Genomic DNA, 23,033 nt, shown 5'->3' with positions numbered 1-23,033 from the left:
CACCCAGCCCCAGGGACCCTTGGGATCTCCATTTACTCCCTGGGACCCCCACCCATCCCCAGGCACCCTTTGTGACCCCCACCCATCCCCAGGCACCCTGCTGGGACCCTCCCCCAGCCCCAGGGACCTCCTGGGATCTCCCTTTCCCCCTTGAAACCCCCACCCATCCCCAGGCACCCTGCTGGAACCCTCTGAGAGCTCCCCTGGTCCCCCCACCCAGCCCCAGGGACCCTTGGGATCTCCATTTACTCCCTGGGACCCCCACCCAGCCCCAGGCACCCTCTGGGACCCTCACCCAGCCCCAGGCCCCCCCCTGGGATCTCCCTTTCCCCCTTGAGACCCCCACCCATCCCCAGGCACCCTCCTGGGACCCTCTGAGAGCTCCCCTGGTCCCCCCACCCAGCCCCAGGGACCCTTGGGATCTCCATTTACTCCCTGGGACCCCCACCCAGCCCCAGGCACCCTCTGGGACCCTCACCCAGCCCCAGGTCCCCCCCTGGGATCTCCCTTTCCCCCTTGAGACCCCCACCCATCCCCAGGCACCCTCCTGGGACCCTCTGAGAGCTCCCCTGGTCCCCCCACCCACCCCAGGGACCCTTGGGATCTCCATTTACTCCCTGGGACCCCCACCCAGCCCTAGGCACCCTCTGGGACCCCCACCCAGCCCCAGGGACCCCCTGGGACCTCCCTTTCCCCCTTGAGTCCCCCACCCATCCCCAGGCACCCTCTGGGACCCCCACCCATCCCCAGGCACCCTTCTGGGACCCTCACCCAGCCCCAGGGACCCTTGGGATCTCCATTTACTCCCTGGGACCCCCACCCAGCCCCAGGGACCCCCTGGGACCTCCCTTTCCCCCTTGAGTCCCCCACCCATCCCCAGGCACCCTCCTGGAACCCTCTGAGAGCTCCCCTGGTCCCCCCACCCAGCCCCAGGGACCCTTGGGATCTCCATTTACTCCCTGGCACCCCCCACCCATCCCCAGGTCCCCCCTGGGACCCTCCCCCAGCCCCAGAACCCCCCCCAAATCTCTCTCCCCCCCAGGCAAAGAACCATTTCAACGCCAACTGCTCCTTCTGGAACTACTCGGAGCGGTCGATGACGGGGCACTGGTCGACGCAGGGCTGTCGCCTGCTCGACACCAACGCCACCCACACCTCCTGCGCCTGCAGCCACCTCACCAACTTCGCCGTCCTCATGGCCCACCGCGAGAGCGTGAGCTTGCGACGGGATTTGGGGGACGGGACGGGACACGAGAGGTTTAGGGGGGACTTTTTTTGGGAGCGGGGAGAGGTGATGTTTGCACCCCCTTTGTTTTTTTTCTCTCCTAGTACCAGGGGGGGTTGAACGAGGTGCTGCTGTCGGTGATCTCCTGGGTGGGCATCGTGGTGGCCCTGGTCTGTTTGGGCGTCTGCATCTCCGCCTTCTGCTGCCTGCGGGGGCTGCCCTCCGACCGCACCACCATCCACAAGAACCTCTGCATCAGCCTCTTCCTCGCCGAGCTCGTCTTCCTCGTCGGCATCGATAAGACCCAGTACCAGGTTTGGGGGTTCCTGAGATCCCCATGGGACACCCCCCCCCCGCCCATGGCTTCCCTGGGGCCTCCTGCATCTTCCCCAGCACCCCTGGAGCTTCCTGCGCCCCTCCCCATGAGAGCCCTGGGGCCTCCTGCACCCCTCCCAGCACCCCTGGGACCCCCTGTACCCCCCCACAGCAGCCCTGGGACCCCCTGCACCTCCCCATAGCACCCCTGGGACCCCCTGTACCTCCCCATAGCACCCCTGGGACCCCCTGTACCACCCACGGGACCCCTGGGACCCCCTGTACCACCCACGGCACCCCTGGGACCCCCTGTACCCCCCCACAGCAGCCCTGGGACCCCCTGCACCTCCCCATAGCACCCCTGGGATCCCCTGTACCACCCACGGCACCCCTGGGACCCCCTGCACCCCCCCCACAGCACCCCTGGGGCCTCCCGTGGCACCCTAGGGACCTTCTGCAACCCCCACAGTCCCCCCATGGCACCCTTGGGACCCCCTCCACCTCCTGGGGACCCCCCAGTGCCCCCCAGGGGCATCAACAGCACCCGAAGGACCCCAGTCCCCGCAGGTGGCCTCCCCCATCTTTGTGGGGTCCCCTCTCGCTGTCCCCTCTCTGTCCCCACTGTGTCCCTGTCCCCATCCTGTCCCCCCCCTCCCCGTCCCATGGTGTCCCTGTCCCCGTGGGTGTCCTCCCTCATCATCGCGGGGTCCCCTCCCCATCCCGTCCCCATCATGATGTCCCCATCCCCACCGCGATGTCCCCATCCCCACACGTGTCCTCCCCCATCATCACAGGGTCCCCTCCCCATCCCGTCCCCACCATGATGTCCCTGTCCCCACCACAATGTCCCGATCCCCGCACCTGTCCTCCCCCATCATCGTGGGGTCCCCTCCCCATCCCGTCCCCACCGCCGTGTCCCCGTCCCCACTGCCATGTCCCCATCCTCGCTGGTGTCCTCCCCCATCATCGCAAGCTCCCCTCCCCATCCCGTCCCCACCATAATGTCCCCGTCCCCACCGCGATGTCCCTGTCCCCACCGCCATGTCCCCATCCCCACATGTGTCCTCCCCCATCATCGCGGGGTCCCCTCCCCATCCCGTCCCCACCGCCGTGTCCCCGTCCCCACTGCCATGTCCCCATCCTCGCTGGTGTCCTCCCCCATCATTGCAAGCTCCCCTCCCCATCCCATCCCCACCATAATGTCCCCGTCCCCACCGCGATGTCCCTGTCCCCACCGCCATGTCCCCATCCCCACATGTGTCCTCCCCCATCATCGCAGGGTCCCCTCCCCATCCCCTCCCCACCGCGATGTCCCCCTCCCCACCGCCATGTCCCCATCCCCACCGCCATGTCCCCGTCCCCACAGGTGGCCTGTCCCATCTTCGCGGGGCTGCTGCACTACTTCTTCCTGGCGTCCTTCTCCTGGCTGTGCCTGGAGGGCGTCCACCTCTACCTGCTGCTGCTCGAGGTCTTCGAGAGCGACCTCTCCCGCCGCAAGTACTACTACGCCGGCGGCTACTGCTTCCCCGCCGTCGTGGTGGCCGTGGCCGCCGCCATCGACCACCGCAGCTACGGCACCGACCAGGCGTAAGGGGGGGGCGGGGCCTGAGTGCTAGGGGGTGGGGCTTGAGCCCTGGAGGCGGGGCTTTCCCCGCTGTTGTGATTGTGAGTCTCGTGCTGTGGGCACTGACCAAGTGGGAATGGGGGGGGGGGGGTCTGGGGGCGGGGTCTGAGTCTTGGGGGTGGGGCATGGGCTCGGGGGGCAGGGCCAGAACCCTGGGGGGTGGGGCCTGGGCCATAGGGGCGGAGCTTTCCTCATTGTCATGGTGGCCGTGGGTGGTAATGTGGTAGTGACCAGATGTGAATGGGGGCCCTTAGGGGTGGGGCCAGAACCCTGGGGGAGGGGCCTGGGCCATAGGGGCGGGGCTTTCCCCATTGTCATGGGGGCCATGGGTGGTGCTGTGGTACTGACCAGGCGTGAATGGGGGCCCTTAGGGGCGGGGCCTAGGCTCTGGGGGTGGGGCCTGAACCCTGGGGGTAGGGTCTGAGCCATAGGGGTGGAGCCTGAGCCATAGGGGCGTGGCTTTCCCCATTGTCATGGTGGCCATGGCTGCTCTGGTATTGACCAGGTGTGAATGAGGGCCTGAGCCATGTGGGCGGGGCCTGAACTGTGTGGGCAGGGCCTGAGCTATAGGGGCGGAGCTCTCCCTGCTGTCATGGCAGCTGTGGGCGCTGCTGTGGGCCAGGAGTCAATGGGGGCCTGGGGGGGCGGGGCCTGAGTGCTAGGGGTGGAGTCTGAGCCATAGGGGCGGGGCTTTCCCTGCTGTTGTTGTTGTGGCTGCTGCTCTTGACAATGGTGAGGGGGTGGGGCTTGGGGACTTGGGGGCGGGGGCTGGCCCCTGGAGGTGGGGCCTGAGCCCTGGAGGCGGGGTTTGTTCCCTGGGGTGGAACCTCAGCCTTGGGGGTGGGGCCTGGCCTGTGGGGGCGGAGTCTGAGCCCTGGGGGCAGGACCTCAGCCCTTAGGGCAGGGCCTGTGATGCATGGGTGGGGCCTGGTCTGGGGGTGTGGCCTCCCCAGGGAGGGGCGTGGCTCCCTGACACCCCGCCCACCCCCAGGTGCTGGCTGCGTGTGGACAATTACTTCATCTGGAGCTTCATCGGCCCCGTGGCCTTCGTCATCCTGGTCAGGGGGGGCCCGGGGGTCCCACCGAGGGGTAGTGGGTGCTGGGGGTCCTTCCGAGAGGGTGGGGGGTCCTGGGGGATCCCACCGTGGGGTCCCACTGTGGGGCAATGGGTGCTGAGGGTTCCACCAAGTGGTAATGGGCGTTGGAGGGTCCTGCTGCAGGGCGATGGGTGCTGGGGGTGGGTCCCTCCAAGGGGCAGTGAGTGCTGGGGGTCCCACCAAGTGGTAATGGGTGCTGGGGGGTCCCCGCTGTGAGGCGATGGGTGCTCAGGGGGTCCCGCCATGGGTTCTGCAGGCCGTGCTGTGGGTCCCACCATGGGGTAGTGGGTGCTGTGGGGTACCCCATGGAGGGTGCTGGGGTAGGAGGGGAGGCTGGGGGTCCCACCATGGGGCTGCGGGTGCCGGGGGTCACGCCATGGGGCTGGGGGTGCTGCCGTGGGGTGGCGTGGGGTGCTGAGGGCCATCCCCGCAGGTGACGCTGGTGTTCCTGCTGGTGACGCTGCACAAGATGGTGCGCAGCTCCGCCGCCCTCAAGCCCGACTCCAGCCGCCTCGACAGCATCAAGTGAGACCCCAAAATGGGGGGGGGGGGGGGCCCAAAACTGAGACCCCAAAAAGAGACTCCAGGACGTGCCCCCCCAAATGAGGAAGGGTCCCCAAAACTGGGACACCCCCCCCCCCATGAGGCCCCAAAACAGGGACAGACACCCCAAAACCCACACCGGTGGCACAAAACTGCACCCAGGAATGGGGAGAGATCCCCGTGGGACCCCAAAACATGGGGTCAAGACCCTCCCAGCTCCCCCAAACCCTGTGGCCCCCCAGATTAGGGGTGCTGGGGGTCCCTGACCCACTGTGCCCCCCAATTCACAGGTGCTGGGGGTCCCTGTGCCCCCTTAAGCCCCTGTGACCCCAGGTCATGAGTGCTGGCAGTCCCTGACCCCTGTGACCCCCCAGATTGTGGGTGCTGGGGGTCCCTGTGCCCCCCCAAGTCCCTGTACCCCCCAAGTCATCAGTGCTGGGGGTCCCTGACCCCTCATGCCCCCCAGATCATGGGTGCTGGTGGTCCCTGTGCCCCTGATGTGCCCCAGATCATGGGTGCTGGGGGTCCCTGTGCCCCTGATGTGCCCCAGATCATGGGTGCTGGGGGTCCCTGTGCCCCTGATGTGCCCCAGATCATGGGTGCTGGGGGTCCCTGTGCCCCTGTTCTTCCCCAGATCGTGGGTTCTGGGGGTCCTTGGCCCCCTGTGCCCTCCAGGTCATGGGTGCTGGTGGTCCCTGACTCCCTGTGCCCCCCAGATTATGGGTGCTGGGGGTCCCTGACCCCACCGTGCCCCCAACCCCACCATGCCCCCCAAATTGTGGGTTCTGGGGCTCTCTGACCCCCCCCGGTTCCCCCTCCCCAGGTCGTGGGCGCTGGGGGCCATTGCGCTGCTGCTGCTGTTGGGGCTGACCTGGGCCTTCGGCCTCCTCTTCGTCACCCGGGAGTCGGTGCTGACGGCCTCGCTCTTCACCGCCTGCAACGCCCTGCAGGGCACCTTCATCTTCGTCTTCCACTGCGCCCTCCAGAAAAAGGTGGGGGGGGCACCCAGGGGTGGGGGGGGCACCCTGGGGGGGCACCCAAGGGTGGGGGGGCACACTGAGGGGCACCCAAACGTGATGGCGTCGGGCAGGGGGTTGGCGTGGGGCACCTTCATCTTCCTCTGAGTCCTCTGGAAAAAAATGGGGGGGGGGCACCTTGCGGGGGCACCCAGGGGTGGGGGGGCACCTTGGGGAGCACCGGGGGGGGGCAGCTGGGGATGGAGGCACCCTGGGGGGCACCCCAAGGTGGAGGTACATGGGGCAGGGGGCTCAGAGTGGGTGGGGGCATCTCGGGGTGGGGGGCCCCAGGGATATGGGGGGCCTTGGGTGGGGGGTGCACTGGTTGGGGAGGTCTCAGGGGAATGGGGGGGTGCTGGGTGGGGGGGTCCCAGGGTTGGGGGACCCCGGGGTGAGAGAGCACTCCTCCAGGAGTTGGGGTCCCCAGGGTGGACTGTCCCCTATGGAAGTGTCCCTAGGGTGGGGGAGGTCCCCAAAGAGGGGGTCCCCGGAGTGCTGCCCCCCCCTCACCGCCCCCGCACCCCCCCCAGGTGCACCGGGAGCTGAGCAAGTGCCTGCGGCACACATCCTGCTGCCTGCGCAGCCCCCCCGGCACCACCCTGGGCGCCCTCAAGACCTCGGCCATCCGCACCAACACCCGCTACTACACCGGCACCCAGGTGGGACCCCCCCTGCACCCCCACACCCCCCCCAGCACCCCCAGATCCCCCTCAGCACCCCAGACCCTCTTATGGCACCCCCACACCCCCCCGCACCCCTCCATGGCACCCAGATCCCCCCCAAACCCCCCTCAGTGCTCCAGACCCCCCCCCAGCACCCCCAGACCCCCACACACCCCCCACAGCACCCCCAGATCCCCCTCAGCACCCCAGACCCTCTTATGGCACCCCCGCACCCCCCTGCACCCCTCCTTGGCACCCCCAGACCCCCCCTCAGTGCCCCAGACCCCCCCATTGGTGACACTGCCCTGGGGTGCGGATGACGGACGTAGGGGCTTTGAGGGGGGGTACATAAGGGTGGGGGGTCCTGGGTCTCTGGGTGCCCCCCACCCATTGTGGGCTGGCCCTTAGGGTGTCCAGGGTGGGGGCTGGGAGGTGACAGGGTGGGGGTCCCCAGGAGGGGCGGGGGGTCCCCAATGGTGATGGGGCTTGGGGAGTCACCGGGGGCTGCCAGGACCCCGGGGGCGACGGGAACCCCAGAGTGGGGGGGTCCCTGGTAGGGGATGGATCCCCTAGGGGTGCCCCTGGGGTGGGGGGTCCCCGGGGGGGTCCTGGGGGTCCCAGCCACGCCCCATCCCCAGAGCCGGATCCGGAGGATGTGGAACGATACCGTGCGGAAGCAGACGGAGTCCAGCTTCATGGCGGGGGACCTGAACAGCACCCCCACCCTCAACCGAGGTGAGACCCCCTGGGGACCCCCACCCTCAACCCAAGTGAGACCCCCGGGACCCCCACCCTCAACCCAGGTGAGACCCCCAGGACCCCCCTGGGGACCCCCGGGACCCCCACCTTCAACCCAGGTGAGACCCCACGCCAGGACCCCCGTCCCTGCCCTTAACTGGGGTGGGACCCCCAGCACCACTCTCAGGACCCCCTGGGACCCCACCTGGGACCCCCCAGACCCCTCGGGACCACCTGGGACCCCCACCCTTAACCCAGGTGAAACCCTGGGACCCCCCAACCAAGACACCCCTTGGATTCCCCTGGAGCCCCCCCAGCCTGAAGCGAGACCCCCAGAACCTCCTCTGGGACCCTCCAGGAACCCCCCAGGACCCCCTGGGACCCCCCAGGGCCCCCTGAGACCCCACCTGGGACCCCCCCAGACCCTCGGGATCCCCAGGACGCCCTGAAACCCCACCTGGGACCCCCTGGGATCCCCCAGGCCCCCCTCAAACCCCTCCGGAACACCTGTGGGACCCCCTGAGACCCCTCTAGGACCCCCCCCGGGACCCCCAGACCCCCCTGGGACCCCCAAGACCACCTGGGACCCCTCTGGGACCCCCCCAGACCCTCGGGACCCCCCAGGACGCCCTGAAACCCCATCTGGGAAAACCTAGGATCCCCCAGACCCCGCTCAAACTCCTCCGGGACATCTTTGGGACCCCCTGAGACCCCTCTAGGACCCCCCCCGGGACCCCCAAGCCCCCCTGGGACCCCCAAGACCACCTGGGACAGCCCTGGGACCGCCCCAGACCCTCAGGACCCCCCAGGACGCCTTGAAACCCCATCTGGGACCCCCTGGGATCCCCCCAGACCCCGCTCAAACCCCTTCGGGACATCTTTGGGACCCCCTGAGACCCCTCTAGGACACCCCCAGGCCCCCCTGGGACCCCCCCGCGGTGGGTGCTGACCCCCCCCTTCCCGCAGGGACGATGGGGAACCACCTGCTGCCCAACCCGGTGCTGCAGCCGCGGGGGGGGTCCAGCCCCTACAACACCCTCATCGCCGAGTCGGTGGGCTTCGCCCCCGCCTCGCCCCCCGCCTTCACCTCCCCAGGTGGGTACGGGGGGGGCCTGGGCCCCCCAAACTCCCCGGAACCCCCCCCCCCAAATCCCCAGGACCCCCCCTAAAGCTCTGGGACCCCCCCCCCATAGCCCCACATCCCCTCCTTCAACTCCCCAGGTAGGTATGGGGGGTGTTTGGGGGGGGGGGGGGTCCTGGCCCTGTACACCCCGGTCTCCCTCCCATGTGCCCCCCAATTTCAGCTCCCCAGGTGGGTATGAGGGGGCACGGCGCCCCCGAATTCCCCTCCGCACCCCCACAAACCCCCTGGGACCCCCCACATCCCCCCATAGCTCCCCACACCCCTGTTCAGGTGGGTACGGGCAGTGTTTGGGGGGGTCCTGGCCCACACCCCCCATGGTACCCCCCAATTTCAGCTCCCCACATGGGTTTGGGGGGGGTCTGACCCCCCCAAACTCTCCCCACACCCCCAAACACCCCCTGGACCCCCCCATGCTCATCCATAGCCCCACCCCCCCACCTTCAACTCCCCAGTTTGGTACTGGGGTGGGGTGCACCCCCAAACACCCCCTGCACCCCCAAAGTGCCCCCCACCTTCACCTCCCCAGGGACATATAGGGGTACGGACCCCCCCAAACCTCCCCGTGCCTCCCATATCCCCCCCACTTTCACCCCCCAGGGTGGGTACGGGGAGAGGAGCCCCCCAGTACCCCAAATAGCCCCCCCCATCCCCCAAATCACCCCAAACCCCCCCACCTCAGGGGCTGGGGGGGGTTATGAGGGGGCTGGGGAGGCTTGGGGGGGCCATGGGGGGGTTATGGGGGGCTGGGGGGGTCATGGTCCCCCCCTAACTGCTGCCTCTGTCCCCAGGGAGCTTCCGCGAGACCAGTAAGTGCCCCCCCCCCGTGTGTGTCCCCCGTGTCCCCTCCTGTCCCCCCCCGTGTCCCCCCCGCCCCCCCAATGCCCCCCAGCCCCTGCACCCCCCACACCCCCCACTTCCCTGTGCCCCCCAGTCCACTCGTGCCCCCCCACTTCCTTTTGCCCCCCCAAGTCCCCCTGTGCCCCCTTTCCCCCCACATCCCCCACATCCTCTCGTGCCCCCCCGTGCCCCACGGCCCCCCTTGTGCCCCCCCAGTCCACTCGTGCCCCCCCACTTCCTCATGCCCCCCCTCTGAGTCCCTCTGTGCCCCCTTGCGCCCTCCATCCCCCCCACCCTTGTGCCCCCCCCGTGTCCCCCCACTCCCCTTGTGCCCCCTCGCCCCCCACCTGCCCCCCCCGCCTTGTGCCCCCCTGGGCCTCCCCACTTCCCTTGTGCCCCCCCGTGCCCCACACCCCCCCATGCCCCCCCACACCCCTTGTGCCCCCTCCCCCCCCACATGCCCCCCCACTCCCGTGCCCTCCCCACGCCCCCCCGGGCCCCCCCACTCTCCTTATGCCCCCTTGCCCCCCACCCACCCCCCCACTGTTGTGCTCTCCCGCCCCCCCCGCTCCCCTTGTGCCCCCTCCCCCCCCCCCCACTGTTGTGCTCCCCCCGTGCCCCTCCTGCTCCCCCCCCCCCAAAATGATGCCGCTGACCCCCCCCTCCCCGCAGAGCCCCCCCCGGGCGGCCCCCGCGACCCGCCGGAGCCTCTTCCCCTCAACGGCAACTTCAACAACAGCTACAGCCTGCGGGGGGGGGCCGAGGGCGGGGGGGGGCGGGGGGGGGGCGGGCCGGGGAGCGGGGGGGGCCCCCCCGAGAGCCGCCGCGGCCCCCCCGATCCCGCCGCCCTGGAGAAGATGATCATCTCCGAGCTGGTGCACAACAACCTGCGGGCGGCCGCCTCGCACGGGGGGGGGGCTTCCTCGCACGGGGGGGGGGCTTCCTCGCACGGTGCCCCCCCCCCGCCCCCCCCACCCCCCGCCGAGCCCCCCCCCGGCGCCCCCGAGCTGGGACTCCTCTACCAAGAGTTGACGCGAGCCCAAGGGGGGCTGGGACCCCCCCCCGAACCCCCCCGGGATCCCCGTCACCCCCCCCCGCCCGCTCCCCCCCCTCCTCGGGACTCGGTCTATCCCGACAGCAGCCCCGAGGTGCCCCCCCCCGCACCCCCTTATCTGGGGGGGCCCCCCCGGGTGCCCCCCCCCGCCCGCCGCCACAGCCCCGAGGCCTTTGGGGGGGTCGAGGGGTCGGGGGGGGCCGAGCCCGACGGGCAGATGCAGCTGGTCACCAGCCTCTGAGCCGGCCTCGCACGAGGGGCCGGCCTCGCACGAGGATCCCGCCTCGCACGAGGATCCCGCCTCGTGGGGGGGGCCGGCCTTGCACAAGGATCCAGCCTTGCACGAGGACCCAGCCTCAAGCAAAGAGCCGGCCTCGCACGAGGAGCCGGCCTCGCACGAGGATCCAGACTCGCACGAGGAGCCGGCCTCGCACGAGGATCCAGACTCGCACGAGGATCTGGCTTCGCACGAGGGTTTGGCTTTGCACCGGAGGCCAGTCTCGCACGGGGGCCTCACTTCACACGAGGACCCAGCCTCGCACGTCGTCCTCACCTCGCACGGGGACTCGGCCTCGCACGGGGACCAGGCTTCGCACGAGCGCCCAGCCTCATCTGGAGACCGAGCGTTGCACGAGGAGCCGGCCTCGCACGAGGGCCCAGCCTCACCCGGAGACCCAGCTTTGCACGAGGAGCCGGCCTCGCACGGGGACTCGGCCTCGCACGGGAACCTGGCGTCGCACGAGGACCTGCCCTCACGCGTCACCCCGGCCTTGCACGAGGACCCGGCCTTGCACGAGGACGCAGCCTCGCACGAGGGCACCTCGCTGCCCTCCCCCAGCTGGACATGGGCCCCTCGTGCCCCCCCGTGTTGACACGAGGGTCCTCGTGCCCCCCCCCCCCAACCCCGGACATGGCGGGGGGGGGGGGGTCCTCGTGCCCCCCACCCTGGACATGGGGGGGCTCCCCCCGAGTGGGGGCATTTGGGGGGGGGGGCCACGCTGGAGCTGGGGGTCCGACAGCCCCACTTTGGGGGGGGGCCCCCACCAAAAGCCATCCGGGGGGGCCCCCGTGTCCTTGGCAGCAGCGAGCCGGGGTGAGGGGGGTGGGGGCTGAACACCCCCTAAACTGAGGGGCCCCCCCAAAAACTGGGGACCCCCCCCGGCCGACACTTTTGTTGCCAAAAAAACCCACCCCACCCCCCAAAAAAGAGACACATTTTCCTTGTAATATAGATGTAAATGGACCAGCCCCCCGGGGAAACTGAGGCACGGGGGGGGCCCCCCCAAACTACCCCCCCGGGGGTCCCCCCCATCCCAGCGGGGCCCCCCCCCGGAAGCACAAGCGCTGCCCCCCCCCCCCCCCCCAGTTTGGGGGGGCCTCGCCGCGCTGTACATAGGGATGGGGGGGACCCCCCCCGGGAATGACCCCCAAAAATGCGGGGGGGGGTGAAGGGGTGAGGACCCCCCCCCCCAGGGCTTGGGGACCCCCCCTGGGGTCTGGAGAATCCCCCCCTGAGTTTTGGGGACCCCCCCAGAGTCGGGGAACCCACCCCCTGGGTCTGGGGCCCCCCCCTCAGAATTTGGGACACTCCCCCCAGTATTTAGGGGTGCTCCCCATATTTTGGGGACCTCCCCAGGGCTTGGGGATCCCCTCTGGGATCTGGGGAACCCCGCCGAGTTTTGGGGACCCCCCTGGGGTCTGGAGACCTCCCCCCCAGGGTTTGGGGGGACCCCCCCAGGGCTTGGGGACCACCCTCAGGGTCTGGGGACCCCCCCCAGAACTTGGGGGACCCCCCCAATATTCCGGGTCCCCCATATTTTGGGGATCCCCCATATTTTGGGGACCCCCAGGGTATTGAGGACCACCCCAGGGCTTGGGGACCCCCCAGTATTTAGGGACCCCCAGATTTTGGGGACCCCCCAGGTTTTGGGGACCCCCCCAAGCTCCCGGTCGGGGGGGGCACATGGGGTTCGAGCCCTCCCCAGGTTTTGGGGTGCCCCTTCTCCCCCCCCTTCCCCTTAGTGCGGGGGGGCACCCCACAACCCACCGGCCACTTGGGGACCCCCAAATTTTGGGGGGGGGGAGGGGAAGGGGAATTCCTCCCCCTCCCCCTTGGATCTTGGGGTCCCCCCTCCCCCCCCCCGGGTTTGGGGGGGCCCCTTCCCCTCCCTCCCCCCCCCCCCCCCAATTCTGCCAAACCAACTTTGGGTCGAGTGCGTCAAACCAACGAAACCGGAGGAGGAACCGGAGGGGACACGGGGCTACCATGGGCCACCAGGGCCAGCAGGGGGCCACCAAGGGTCACCAGGAGCCACCAGGGGGCCACCAGGGTCAACAGGGGCCACCAAGAGCCGCCACGGGGCCACCATGGTCACCATGAGGCCACCAGGGCCACTAGGGGTCACCAGGGGGCCACCGCAGGCCACCATGGGGCCACCAGGGCCACCACGGGGATGGCCACCACCTAGGGACACCATAGGGGCGGCCATCACAGGGACGGCCACTGCTGGGGTCACCGTGGAGGTGGGCAAGGCCACTGTCAGGACCATCAAAGGGGTGGCCAGGGCCACCATGAGGCCACCAAGGCTATCATGGGGACAGCCAGGGCCACCACAGGGACAGCTACCACCAAGGCCACTGCAGAGACAGCCAGGGCCACCATGGAGGTGGCCAGGGCCACTGTCAGGACCATCAAAGGGACGGCCAGGGCCACCATGGCCACCACAGGGACAGCCAGGGCCACCACAGGGATGGCCACCATGAGAGAACATCACAGGGACAGCCACCACCAAGGCCACCACAGAAATAGCCACTGCTGGGGCCACCATGGCCACTGCAGAGGTGGCCAAGGCTACTGCCAGGGCCACCAAAGGGACCAGAGGACAGCCAGGGCCACCAAGAGCCTGGTAAGGACCACCACAGGGACAGTCATGGGCACCGCTGGGGCCACCAAGGCCACCACAGGGGCAGCGAGGGCCACCATGGAGGTGGGCTACTGCCAGGGCCACCAAAGGGAGCAGAGGACACCCAGGGCCGCCAAGGCTACAGAGGGAGTGGCCAGGGCCACCGTGGGGACAGCCAAGGCCACCAGGGTCACCACAGGGGTGGCCAAGGCCACTGGGGAGATGAGCAGGGCCACAACCAGGGCCACCATGGGTGGTCTTCAAGGGGACGGCCACTAGCAGGGCCACGGCCACCACAGGGATGGCCAGGGCCACCACGGGGTCAGGGCTACCACAGGGATGATCAGGGCCACCACGGGATCAGGGCCACCATGGGGTCAAGGCCACCATGGGGTCAAGGCCACCACGGGGTCAGGGCTACCACAGGGATGGTCATGGCCACCACAGGGTCAAGGTCACCATGGGGACGGTCATGGCCACCATGGGGACGGCCAGGGCCACCACGGGGTCAGGGCCACCATGGGGACGGTCAGGGCCACCACGGGGTCAGGGCCACCATGGGGACGGTCGCGGACGGGAACCAATAAAGGTGACACCAGTTCTTGGAGTGGGGTCGGAGCACCACCTCTGTCTGGGGGGGGACGGGGGGTCCTGGGGGGACACACGGGATCCTGGGGGGGACCTGGAGGGGACACAGGGGACCCTGGGGGGTATTTAGGGGGGCTGGGGGGGACAGGGGTGCCCTGGCCCAGGGGGTGCCGGGGGGGGGGGCACAAGGGGGTCTGGGGGGGCCGGGGTCCTGCTGGGGGGGCGCGTCCTGCACCCCTCGGTGCTCTGACCCCGCCCCGGGGCGGAGCCTCGCCCCTCCCGTGGCCACGCCCCTCCCGTGGCCACGCCCTCGGGGACGGGGCGGGGGTCTCGCTTCACCTTGCGGGCTCCGACCGCGCGCCCCTCTCCTAGCCACGCCCCTCCGGGATGGGGGTGGTCTCAGGTACCCCGGACCACGCCCCCTCCGCAGGCCCCGCCCCGCGGCCCCGCCCCCCGAGGCTATAAAGCCCCCCCCGGCCCCGCCGCAGCCACCGCAGCCGCCGCGATGGGACCCGCAGGGCGCGTCGGTGAGACCCGGGGCCCCCCCCCCCACCCCCCCAAACCCCCCCACCCCCCCGGGCCTCAACCCCCCTCCCCCCCCCCCCGGGCCCGCCTCCCCCTCCCCCCGGACGCCTGGGTCCCCTCCGGGGGGGGGTGGGGGGGGGCGGCCACACCCAGTAGCTCCCGCGCTCCCAGTGCCCCCGGGTTACTGGGAGTAGTGGCACGGGACGGGGCGGGGGGGAGCGTGTTCTGCCCATAAGTTTTGGGGGGTCCCTGAGGCCGCGCACTCCCCCGGGGAGGGGGGGGGAAATTTGGGGTGCCCGGACGCTGGGTCCCCCCCCGGTGCCCCCACGTGGGTCAGACGGAAGCGGGTGCGGGGGGGGGGGGGTCACCCGTGGGTGCCTGGCGACATCCCCGTGTTGTCACAACACGCGTGGGGGGGGGACACACACACCCCGGGGGACCCCCCCGTGCCCCCCCCGTGCTCTCCCCCCCGTGCCCCCCCAGTGTATTTCAGGGCCCTTAGTGCCATATTGGGGGGGGGCGTCTCCCAGTGCCCTCCCAGTGTGTCCCAGTTTGGACTGGGGGGTTCAGAAGGACCCTGGGGGGGTCCCAAGGCCCCCCCCCCCCCCCATTTAACCCCCCCTTTGCCGCAGGGCTCTGCCTGGTGCTGAGCGCCCTGCCCCAGGCTGCCCTCGGGGGTGAGTTTGGGGGGGCGGGGGGCTCGGGGGGGGCTGGGGATTGGGGGGGCTCTGGGGGTCTTTGGGGGGCTCTTAGGGACTCTGGGGGGGATTTGGGGGCTTCAGGGGGAATTGGGGGGGGCTTGAGGGGGGCTGGGAGGTGTTTGGGGGCTGGAGGTTTTTGGGGGGACTCGAGGGGGTATTTGGGGGGCTCTGGGTGTGGGTTGGGGGGTGGGGGGCTAATTGGGGGGCTGGGGGGGAGCCTGAGAGGCTCGAAGGGGTCTGGGGGCTCAGTGGGGCTGACAATTGGGGGGGCTGGGGGGGGTGTTTGGGGGGGGGGCTGGTTATTGGGGTGCTATGGGGGGAGGAGGGATTTGGGGGGCTCCATGGGGGCTGCTGAGGGGCCAGAGGTGCCCCTGGGGGGGATTATGGGGGGGTTATAGGGGGTCGGGGGGGGGGTAGAGCTTTAGGGGGGATTGGGGGGGTTTGGGGGGGCCGGGGGGGGGGTTGGGGGGCTGGGGGGGGGTTTGGGGGGCAGGGGGGACAGGTCTGGCCGTGCCCCCCCAGCCTTGACGCCCTGCACCGATTGCCCGATGGCTTTTTGCCTCAACGACACCCACTGCGGGTGCCCCCGCGGCTACCGGCCCCCCCCCTGGGCCCGCAACCCCCACCGTCCTCGAGAGCTGCGACGGTGAGGGGGGGGACACGGGTGGGGGGGGGACACGGGGGTGACATGGGGGGGGGGGACAGTGGGGTTGGGGGGGGTCAGGAATGTGGAGCCTGTGGGTGATGGGGGGGGGACACCACACCATGGGATGGGGTCTGAGGGGGTCCCAAGCTGTGAGGTGGGGTCTGGGGGGGTCCACGCTGTGGGGAGGGGTCTGGGGGGGTCCCACACCGTGGGGAGGGTCTGGGGGGGCCATGTGTGACCCCACCCCCCCCCCCCGGCGCAGACATCAACGAGTGCCTGGAGCAGCCCCCCGCTGCGGCCCCGGCCAGAGCTGCAACAACACCCAGGGGGGGTTCAGCTGCTACTGCAACCTGGGGGTACCGCCACGTCCCCCCCACGGGGAACCCCCCCACGGGGAACCCCCCCACGGAGCCCCCCCCACTCAACTGTGTTGGTAAGGAACCCCCAAAACCCCCTGGGAACCCCCAATCCCCCCCGACCCACCCCAGGACCCCCTGACCCCCCCAAGGACCCCCTGAACTCCCCAGGATCCCCTGACCCCCCCCCCATCCCCGCACCCCCCCAACCCCTCCAGGGACCCCCCGCACCCCCCAAGGGCCCCCCAACCCCCTGGGTGGGTCAGGGACCCCCAAAACCCTCCTGGGGATCCCACCACCCCCCCCCAGGGACCCCAAAATCCCCCTCCAAAACCCCAACACCCCTCTGGGGCCCTAATTCGCCCCCCCCCCCCCCCCGCCATGGGGTGGGGGGGTCCCCCGGACACCTGGGTCCCCGTAGGGTGGGGGGTCCCGTGGGGTGGGGGTCCCCTTGCTGACGGTGCCCCCTCCCCCCCCCCAGATGTGGACGAGTGCGCGGAGGGGGGGGAGGGGCCGTGCAGGGGGGGCTCCGTCTGCTTCAACACCCCCGGGAGCTTCGAGTGCCACTGCGCCCCCGGCTACGCCCCCGCCCCCGCCCGCGGCTGCGCCGGTGAGTGACCCCCAAACCCCCCCCCCCCCGCACCCCAAAACCCCTCCCAAGGGGTTTCCCACCCCCCCCCAAAACCCCCAAATCCCCCCTGGGGGGGCCCCCTCCAATCGCCAAAACTTCCCTGGGGGCTCCCCAATCCCTGAGACCCCCAAATCCCCCCAAACCTCCCGGAAACCCCAAATCATCTCTGGTGGGACCCCCCCCCCCAAATCCCCCCGGGACCCCCCAATCCCCCCGGGACCCCCAAATCCTCCCAGGACCCCTGGGATGCCCCCCCCACCCCTGACTCCCCCCCCCCAAAACCTTTCCACGACCCCCCCATCCCCCCTCCCCCAGGCCAACAGGGTCCCCCCCCAAAACCCACTGCCCCCCCCCCCAACTCCAGCCCCGTAAGTTGGGGGGTGCCCCCCCCCCCCGCCCGTTCCCATGGCAGGAGGAAGTGGGGGGTGCCCGCACGCGGCGGGGGGGGAGGGGAAGTGCCAGCCCCGCCCGTTTCCTGTGGTTGTGGCTGCCCCCCCCTCCCCCCCCCACTTGTGCAAGGGCTGATTCCACGCGGGGGGGGGGGGGGGGGGGGGGGGGGGGGTGTGGCCCCCCCTTTGCACGAGGGTTTTGCACGAGGGCGAGGCCTTGCACCCGCGCGTGCGAGGTTCTTGCGGGGGGGTGGGGGGGCCTGACGCTGCTCCCTGCCCCCCCCCCAAGCCGTGACGGTGCCCCCAAGCTCTGCTCCGATGACCAGGTGAGGGGGGGTCCCCCAAATCGTGGGGGGGTCCCCAAGTCCTGGGGGGGGCCATTGGGGATGTGGGGGGGGACACAGGTCACTTTGGGGGTCTCCAAGGGCTGGGGGGGTCATTGGGGATGTGGGGGGGGGCCACAGGTCACTTTGGGGTCCCCAAGACCTCGGGGGGGGGGCAGTCCCAATTCTGAGGGGGTCCTTGGAGACATTGGGGGGGGACATGGGTCATTTTGGGGGTCCCCAAATGACATCGGGGGGGTCCCCAAGTCCTGGAGGGATCTTTGGGGATATGAGGGGGGGGACATATGTCACTTTGGGGGTCCCCAAGTCCTGGGGGGGGGGGGTGTGTCACCTGGGAGGGTCCCTGGGGACATGGAGGGGGGACACGTCCCCCCCAGGGGGGGTCCCCAGGATATTGGGGGGGCCGGTCCCATCCCGGTGCCCCCCCAGAGCGGCTGTGGGCTGGCAGAGACCCTCACCCACCTCTACGGGCGGCTGCGGGGGGGGGGCGACCCCCACCACATCCTGCAGGTCTGGGGGGGCTTGGGGGGGGCCTTGCTGGGGGGGTGGGGGTCTGGGGGGCCTTTTGAGGGCCCTGGGAGGTTTGGGGGGGTCTCAGGGGTCCCTGGGGTGGGGGGTGTTTGGGGGGGTCGCTGGAGCCTTGGGGGGCGTTTCAGGGGTCCCAGGGGGGCTTTGGGGGGTCCTGGGACCGTGGGAGGTTTGGGGGGAGGCTTGGGGGGGTCCCAGAGGTCTGGGGGTGGGGGATCTGGGGGCGTTTAGGGGGTCCCGGGGGGGTTTTGGGGGATCCTGGGACCACGGTGTCCCAGAGATTGGGGGGCCCGGAGGGGGGGGCCCTGGGACAATGGGGAGGTCGAGTGGGGGGTCCCATGGGAATCCCCAAGATCTCGGGGGGGGATTGGGGGGTCCCTGGGGGCTTGGGGGGCATTTAGGGGGTCCCAGGAAGGTTTGGGGGGACTCTGGGGGGTCCCAGAGGTGGGGGGGGTGGGGTGCCGGGGGTGACCCCCCCCTTTGCCCCCCCCCCCAGGACCTCTTGGCCATCCTGGACGAGGTGTTCGGGGGGGGGACGGGGACGTCTCCCGGCGTCACCTCAGGGCCACCGCGCTGCTGGCGGCCACCGAGGGGCTGGTGCGGGGGGTGGGGGCCCTCCTGCCCGCGGCCACCGCCACCGCCATCGCCTCCAACGGCACAGGTACCCCCGGCACCCCCCGGCACCCCCCCGGCACCCCCTGTCCCCAACCCCCGAGGTGGCGGTGTCCCTGTTCCTAGGGGTGGCACTGTCCTTGTCCCCATGGGTGCCATTGTCCCCAAGCCCAGGGGTGGCAGCGTCCCTGTCCCCAGGAGTGGCAGCGTCCCTGTCCCCATGGGTGCCATGTCCCCAAGCCCAGGGTGGCAGCGTCCCTGTCCCCATGGGTGCCATTGTCCCCAAGCCCAGGGGTGGCAGCGTCCCTGTCCCCATGGGTGCCATTGTCCCCAAGCCCAGGGGTGGCAGCGTCCCTGTCCCCATGGGTGCCATTGTCCCCAACCCCAGGGTGCCATTGTCCCTGTCCCCATGGGTGCCATTGTCCCCAACCCCAGGGGTGCCATTGTCCCTGTCCCCATGGGTGCCATTGTCCCCAAGCCCAGGGGTGGCAGCGTCCCTGTCCCCATGGGTGCCATTGTCCCCAAGCCCAGGGTGGCAGCGTCCCTGTCCCCATGGGTGTCAATGTCCCCGTCCCCAGGGGTGGCAGCGTCCCTGTCCCCATGGGTGTCATTGTCCCCAGCCCCAGGGGTGGCAGCGTCCCCATCCCCAGGGGTGGCAGCGTCCTGTCCCCATGGGTGCCATTGTCCCCGTCCCCATGGGTGCCATTGTCCCCGTCCCCAGGGGTGGCAGCGTCCCTGTCCCCATGGGTGTCATTGTCCCCGTCCCCAGGGGTGGCAGCGTCCCCGTCCCCATGGGTGCCATTGTCCCTGTCCCCATGGGTGCCATTGTCCCCGTCCCCAGGGGTGGCAGCGTCCCTGTCCCCATGGGTGCCATTGTCCCTGTCCCATGGGTGCCATTGTCCCCAAGCCCAGGGGTGGCAGCGTCCCTGTCCCATGGGTGCCATTGTCCCCAACCCCAGGGGTGCCATTGTCCCCGTCCCCATGGGTCCATTGTCCCCGTCCCCAGGGGTGGCAGCGTCCCGTCCCCAGGAGTGGCAGCGTCCCTGTCCCCATGGGTGCCATTGTCCCCAAGCCCAGGGGTGGCAGCGTCCCTGTCCCCATGGGTGCCATTGTCCCCAACCCCAGGGGTGGCAGCGTCCCTGTCCCCATGGGTGCCATTGTCCCCAAGCCCAGGGGTGGCAGCGTCCCTGTCCCCAGGGGTGGCAGCGTCCCTGTCCCCATGGGTGCCATTGTCCCCAAGCCCAGGGGTGGCAGCGTCCCTGTCCCCATGGGTGTCAATGTCCCCGTCCCCAGGGTGGCAGCGTCCCCGTCCCCATGGGTGCCATTGTCCCTGTCCCCATGGGTGCCATTGTCCCCAAGCCCAGGGGTGGCAGCGTCCCTGTCCCCATGGGTGTCAATGTCCCCGTCCCCAGGGGTGGCAGCGTCCCTGTCCCCATGGGTGCCATTGTCCCTGTCCCCAGGGGTGCCATTGCCCCGTCCCCAGGGGTGGCACTGTCCCTGTCCCTAGGGGTGGCACTGTCTCTGTGCATGGCACTGTCCCCATCCTTTCTGGTGGCCCTGTCCCCATCCCTGGGGATGTCCCTGTCCCTGCGCGGGGGTGACGTGTCCCTGTCCCCCCCAGACCTGCGCCTGGCCTGCACCAGGGGCCCCCCCCGGCCCCGTGCGCCTGCGGGTCCCCGGGGTGGAGCTGGACGTCCCCGGGGAGGTGGCCGGGGACAGTGACACCGGTACGGGGGGGCTGGGGGGGTCCTGGGGGTCCCATGGGTGCTGGTGGGGTCCCTGGGGGTCCTCAAGGGGGGCTGGGGGGGTTCTGGGGGTCATCGAGGGGGGCTGGGGGGGGTCCTGAGGGTCCCCAAGGGGGGCTGGGGGCGTCCTGTGGGTCTTGGGGGGGGGTCTTGGGGGTCCCATGGGTGCTGGTGGGGTCCCTGGGGGTCCCCAAGGGGGCTGGGGGGGTCCTGGGAGTCGCTGGGGGGGTCCCATGGGTCTTTGGGGGGGGGTCCTGAAGGTCCTTAAGGGGCGTTGGGGGGTCCCATGGGTCTTAAGGGAGTCCTGGGGGTCCATGGGTGCTGCTGGGGTCCCTGGAGGTCACTGAAGGGGTCTGGAGGGTCCTATGGGTGCTGGGGGGGTCCCTGGGGGTCTCTAAGGGTCACTGGGGGGGGTCCCATGGGTCTTAAGGGGGTCCTGGGAGTTTCTGGGGGTCACGGAGGGGGTGCTGGGTGTCCCTTGGGTCTGGGTGGGGGGTCGTGGTTCCTTGGGGGTGCTGGGAGGGGCTGGGGTTACTGGGTGGAGCTTGGGGGTCACTGGGGTGTTACTGGGGGGTCCTGGGTTTTTTTGGAGAGGGGGCTGGGGTTTACTGGGGAGGGGGGGCTGGGGGATGTGGGGGGTCACTGGGGGGGGCGTGCTGGGGTCCGGGTGCCAGCGCGTGTCCCCCCCCCCCCCAGGCCAGGCGCTGGTGGCCCTGCTGTCCCAGCGGGGGCTGGGCCGGGTGCTGGAGGGGGCCCGGAAGGTGCAGTGGGGGGGGGTGGGGGAGCTGCCCCCCCCCCAGGCGGGGGTCGCCCCTCCTACCGCGTCCTGTCCCCCGTGGCCACCGCCTTCGTCACCCACCCCCGGCCCCCCGCCCCCCCGAAGTCACCCTGCGCTTCGAGCACCCCCCCCGGTGAGTGGGGGGGCCCAAGGGGGGGGGGGGGCCCAAAGGGGAGGGTTATGGGGGGGGTTGGGGCCCCCCAAAGGGGATGGGGACACAGGGGGAACAGGGACCCCCAATAGGGGTGGGGGCAGTGGAGGGTTGGCGATCCCCAAAGAGCAGGGGACCCCCAAAAAGGGTTGGGGACATGGGGGGTTTTGGGGACCCCCAAGGGGTTGGGGACACCTGGGGGGACATTGACCCCCAAAGAAGACCTGTCCCCCTCCCCCAGGGTGTTGGGACCCCCCCCAGGGTGCTGAGGACCCCCAAAGGCTGGGGGACCCCCTCTGAGATCAATGGGGACCCTCCTGTGAGGATTCTGGGGACCCCCAAAGGCAGTGGGACCCCCCTGGGTGCTGGGCCCCCCCCCGGGGCAATGGGGACCCCCAAAGGGGGTGGGACCCCCCCTGAGCTATGGGGAGCCCTGGGTGTGGGGGGGGGGGGGACGGACATGGCCCCCCTCGTACCCCCCCTGACCCCCGCGCCCCCCAGGACCCCCGCGGGGGGGCCGGGTGCTCTGTGCCTTCTGGCACCCCGAGGAGCAGCTCTGGGCGACCGCGGGGTGTCGTGAGGTGCCCCCCCCGCCCGGGACCCCCCCGGGCCCCCCCAACACCACCACCTGCGCCTGCAACCACCTCACCAGCTTCGCCGTCCTCCTGGCCTTCCACGAGCTGGAGGTGGGGACCCCCCCGGGGACCCCCCGAGCCCCCCCGGCCTCCCCTGCGACCCCCAAGAACCCCCCCCAGGATGCCCCAGGGACCCCCAACCCACCCCAGGGACCCCAAACGCACCCCTGGGACCCCCAGACCCACCCCAGGACCCCCCCGGGACCCTTCTGGGGCCCCCCCCCACCTCCTGGGTCACCCCAAAGCCCCACAGGACCCCCAGGACTCCCCTGAGACCCCCAATATCCCCCCAGGATGCCCCTGGGACCCCCAAAGCCCCCAGAAGCCCCCAGGGCTCTACTGAGACCCCCAATCCCCCCCCAGGACCCCCCCCGGACCCTCCTGTGCCCTCCCCATCTCAGGTCACCCCAAACCCCGTGAGACCCCCAATAACGCCCCCGGGATGCCCCAGGGACCCCAAACGCACCCCTGGGACCCCCCGAATTCCCCCACAGGACCCCCCCCAGGACCCTCCTGTGCCTCCCCCCCACCTCGGGTCACCCCAAACCCCCACAAGACCCCCAGTGCCCCCCCAGGACTCCCCTGAGACCCCCAATAACCCCCCCAGGATGCCCTGGGCACCCCAAACGCACCCCTGGGACCCCCAGGACCCACCCCAGGACCCCCCCGGGGACCCTCCTGGGGTCTCCCCCCACCTTTTGGGTCACCCCACAAGACCCCCAGTGCCCCCCCAGGACTCCCCTGAGAGCCCCAATAACCCCCCAGGATGCCCTGGGGACCCCCCAGGACCCTCCTGTGCCCCCCCCCCCCACCTCGGGTCACCCCAAACCCCCACAAGACCCCCAGTGCCCCCAGGACTCCCCTGAGAGCCCCAATAACCCCCCCAGGATGCCCTGGGGACCCCCCCCAGGACCCTCCCTGTGCCCCCCCCCACCTCGGGTCACCCCAAACCCCCACAAGACCCCCAGTGCCCCCCAGGACTCCCCTGAGAGCCCAATAACCCCCCCAGGATGCCCTGGGGACCCCCCCAGGACCCTCCTGTGCCCCCCCCCGGCCATGGACCACCCCATAACACCCCCCACAAGCCCCTCCCCCCCCTCCAGGCACCTGGGTCACCCTATAGGGAAACTGAGGCACGGGGGGGGGTGTCTGATGTGTCGCACCCTCCCCCCCCCCCCCCCCCCCCCCAAGGAAAACTGGGTGCTGGACGTGGTGACGAGGGTGGGGCTGGGGGTGTCGCTGGTCT

General features: G+C 70.8%; 2 protein-coding genes across 2 annotated transcripts in view; both read left to right on the top strand.

The window, feature by feature from the left end:
- Positions 1–13,765, top strand: part of ADGRL1 (adhesion G protein-coupled receptor L1) — a 43,609-nt gene extending 29,844 nt beyond the window's left edge. The window contains exons 15-26 of the mRNA XM_075134087.1: positions 1,043–1,213; positions 1,330–1,539; positions 2,907–3,127; positions 4,156–4,222; positions 4,695–4,786; positions 5,628–5,796; positions 6,351–6,479; positions 7,121–7,217; positions 8,187–8,315; positions 9,153–9,170; positions 9,874–10,258; positions 10,418–13,765. Of these exons, the coding sequence (XP_074990188.1) occupies positions 1,043–1,213; positions 1,330–1,539; positions 2,907–3,127; positions 4,156–4,222; positions 4,695–4,786; positions 5,628–5,796; positions 6,351–6,479; positions 7,121–7,217; positions 8,187–8,315; positions 9,153–9,170; positions 9,874–10,258; positions 10,418–10,496 (1,767 nt within the window). The 3' untranslated portion in view covers positions 10,497–13,765. The remainder of the gene's footprint in view (positions 1–1,042; positions 1,214–1,329; positions 1,540–2,906; positions 3,128–4,155; positions 4,223–4,694; positions 4,787–5,627; positions 5,797–6,350; positions 6,480–7,120; positions 7,218–8,186; positions 8,316–9,152; positions 9,171–9,873; positions 10,259–10,417) is intronic.
- Positions 13,766–15,520: 1,755 nt separating this feature from the next.
- On the top strand, positions 15,521–21,452 carry LOC142073861 (uncharacterized). The gene is made up of 8 exons (XM_075134086.1): positions 15,521–15,618; positions 16,456–16,584; positions 17,284–17,320; positions 17,768–17,848; positions 18,363–18,527; positions 20,100–20,205; positions 20,920–21,134; positions 21,414–21,452. The coding sequence occupies exons 1-8, from the start codon at positions 15,521–15,523 to the stop codon at positions 21,450–21,452; spliced, it is 870 nt and encodes a 289-aa protein (XP_074990187.1).
- Positions 21,453–23,033: the final 1,581 nt, after the last annotated feature.

Source organism: Calonectris borealis, chromosome 31, assembly GCF_964195595.1.
Source record: "Calonectris borealis chromosome 31, bCalBor7.hap1.2, whole genome shotgun sequence".
NCBI lineage: Eukaryota > Metazoa > Chordata > Aves > Procellariiformes > Procellariidae > Calonectris > Calonectris borealis.
This window is presented reverse-complemented; position numbering and strand designations above follow the sequence as displayed.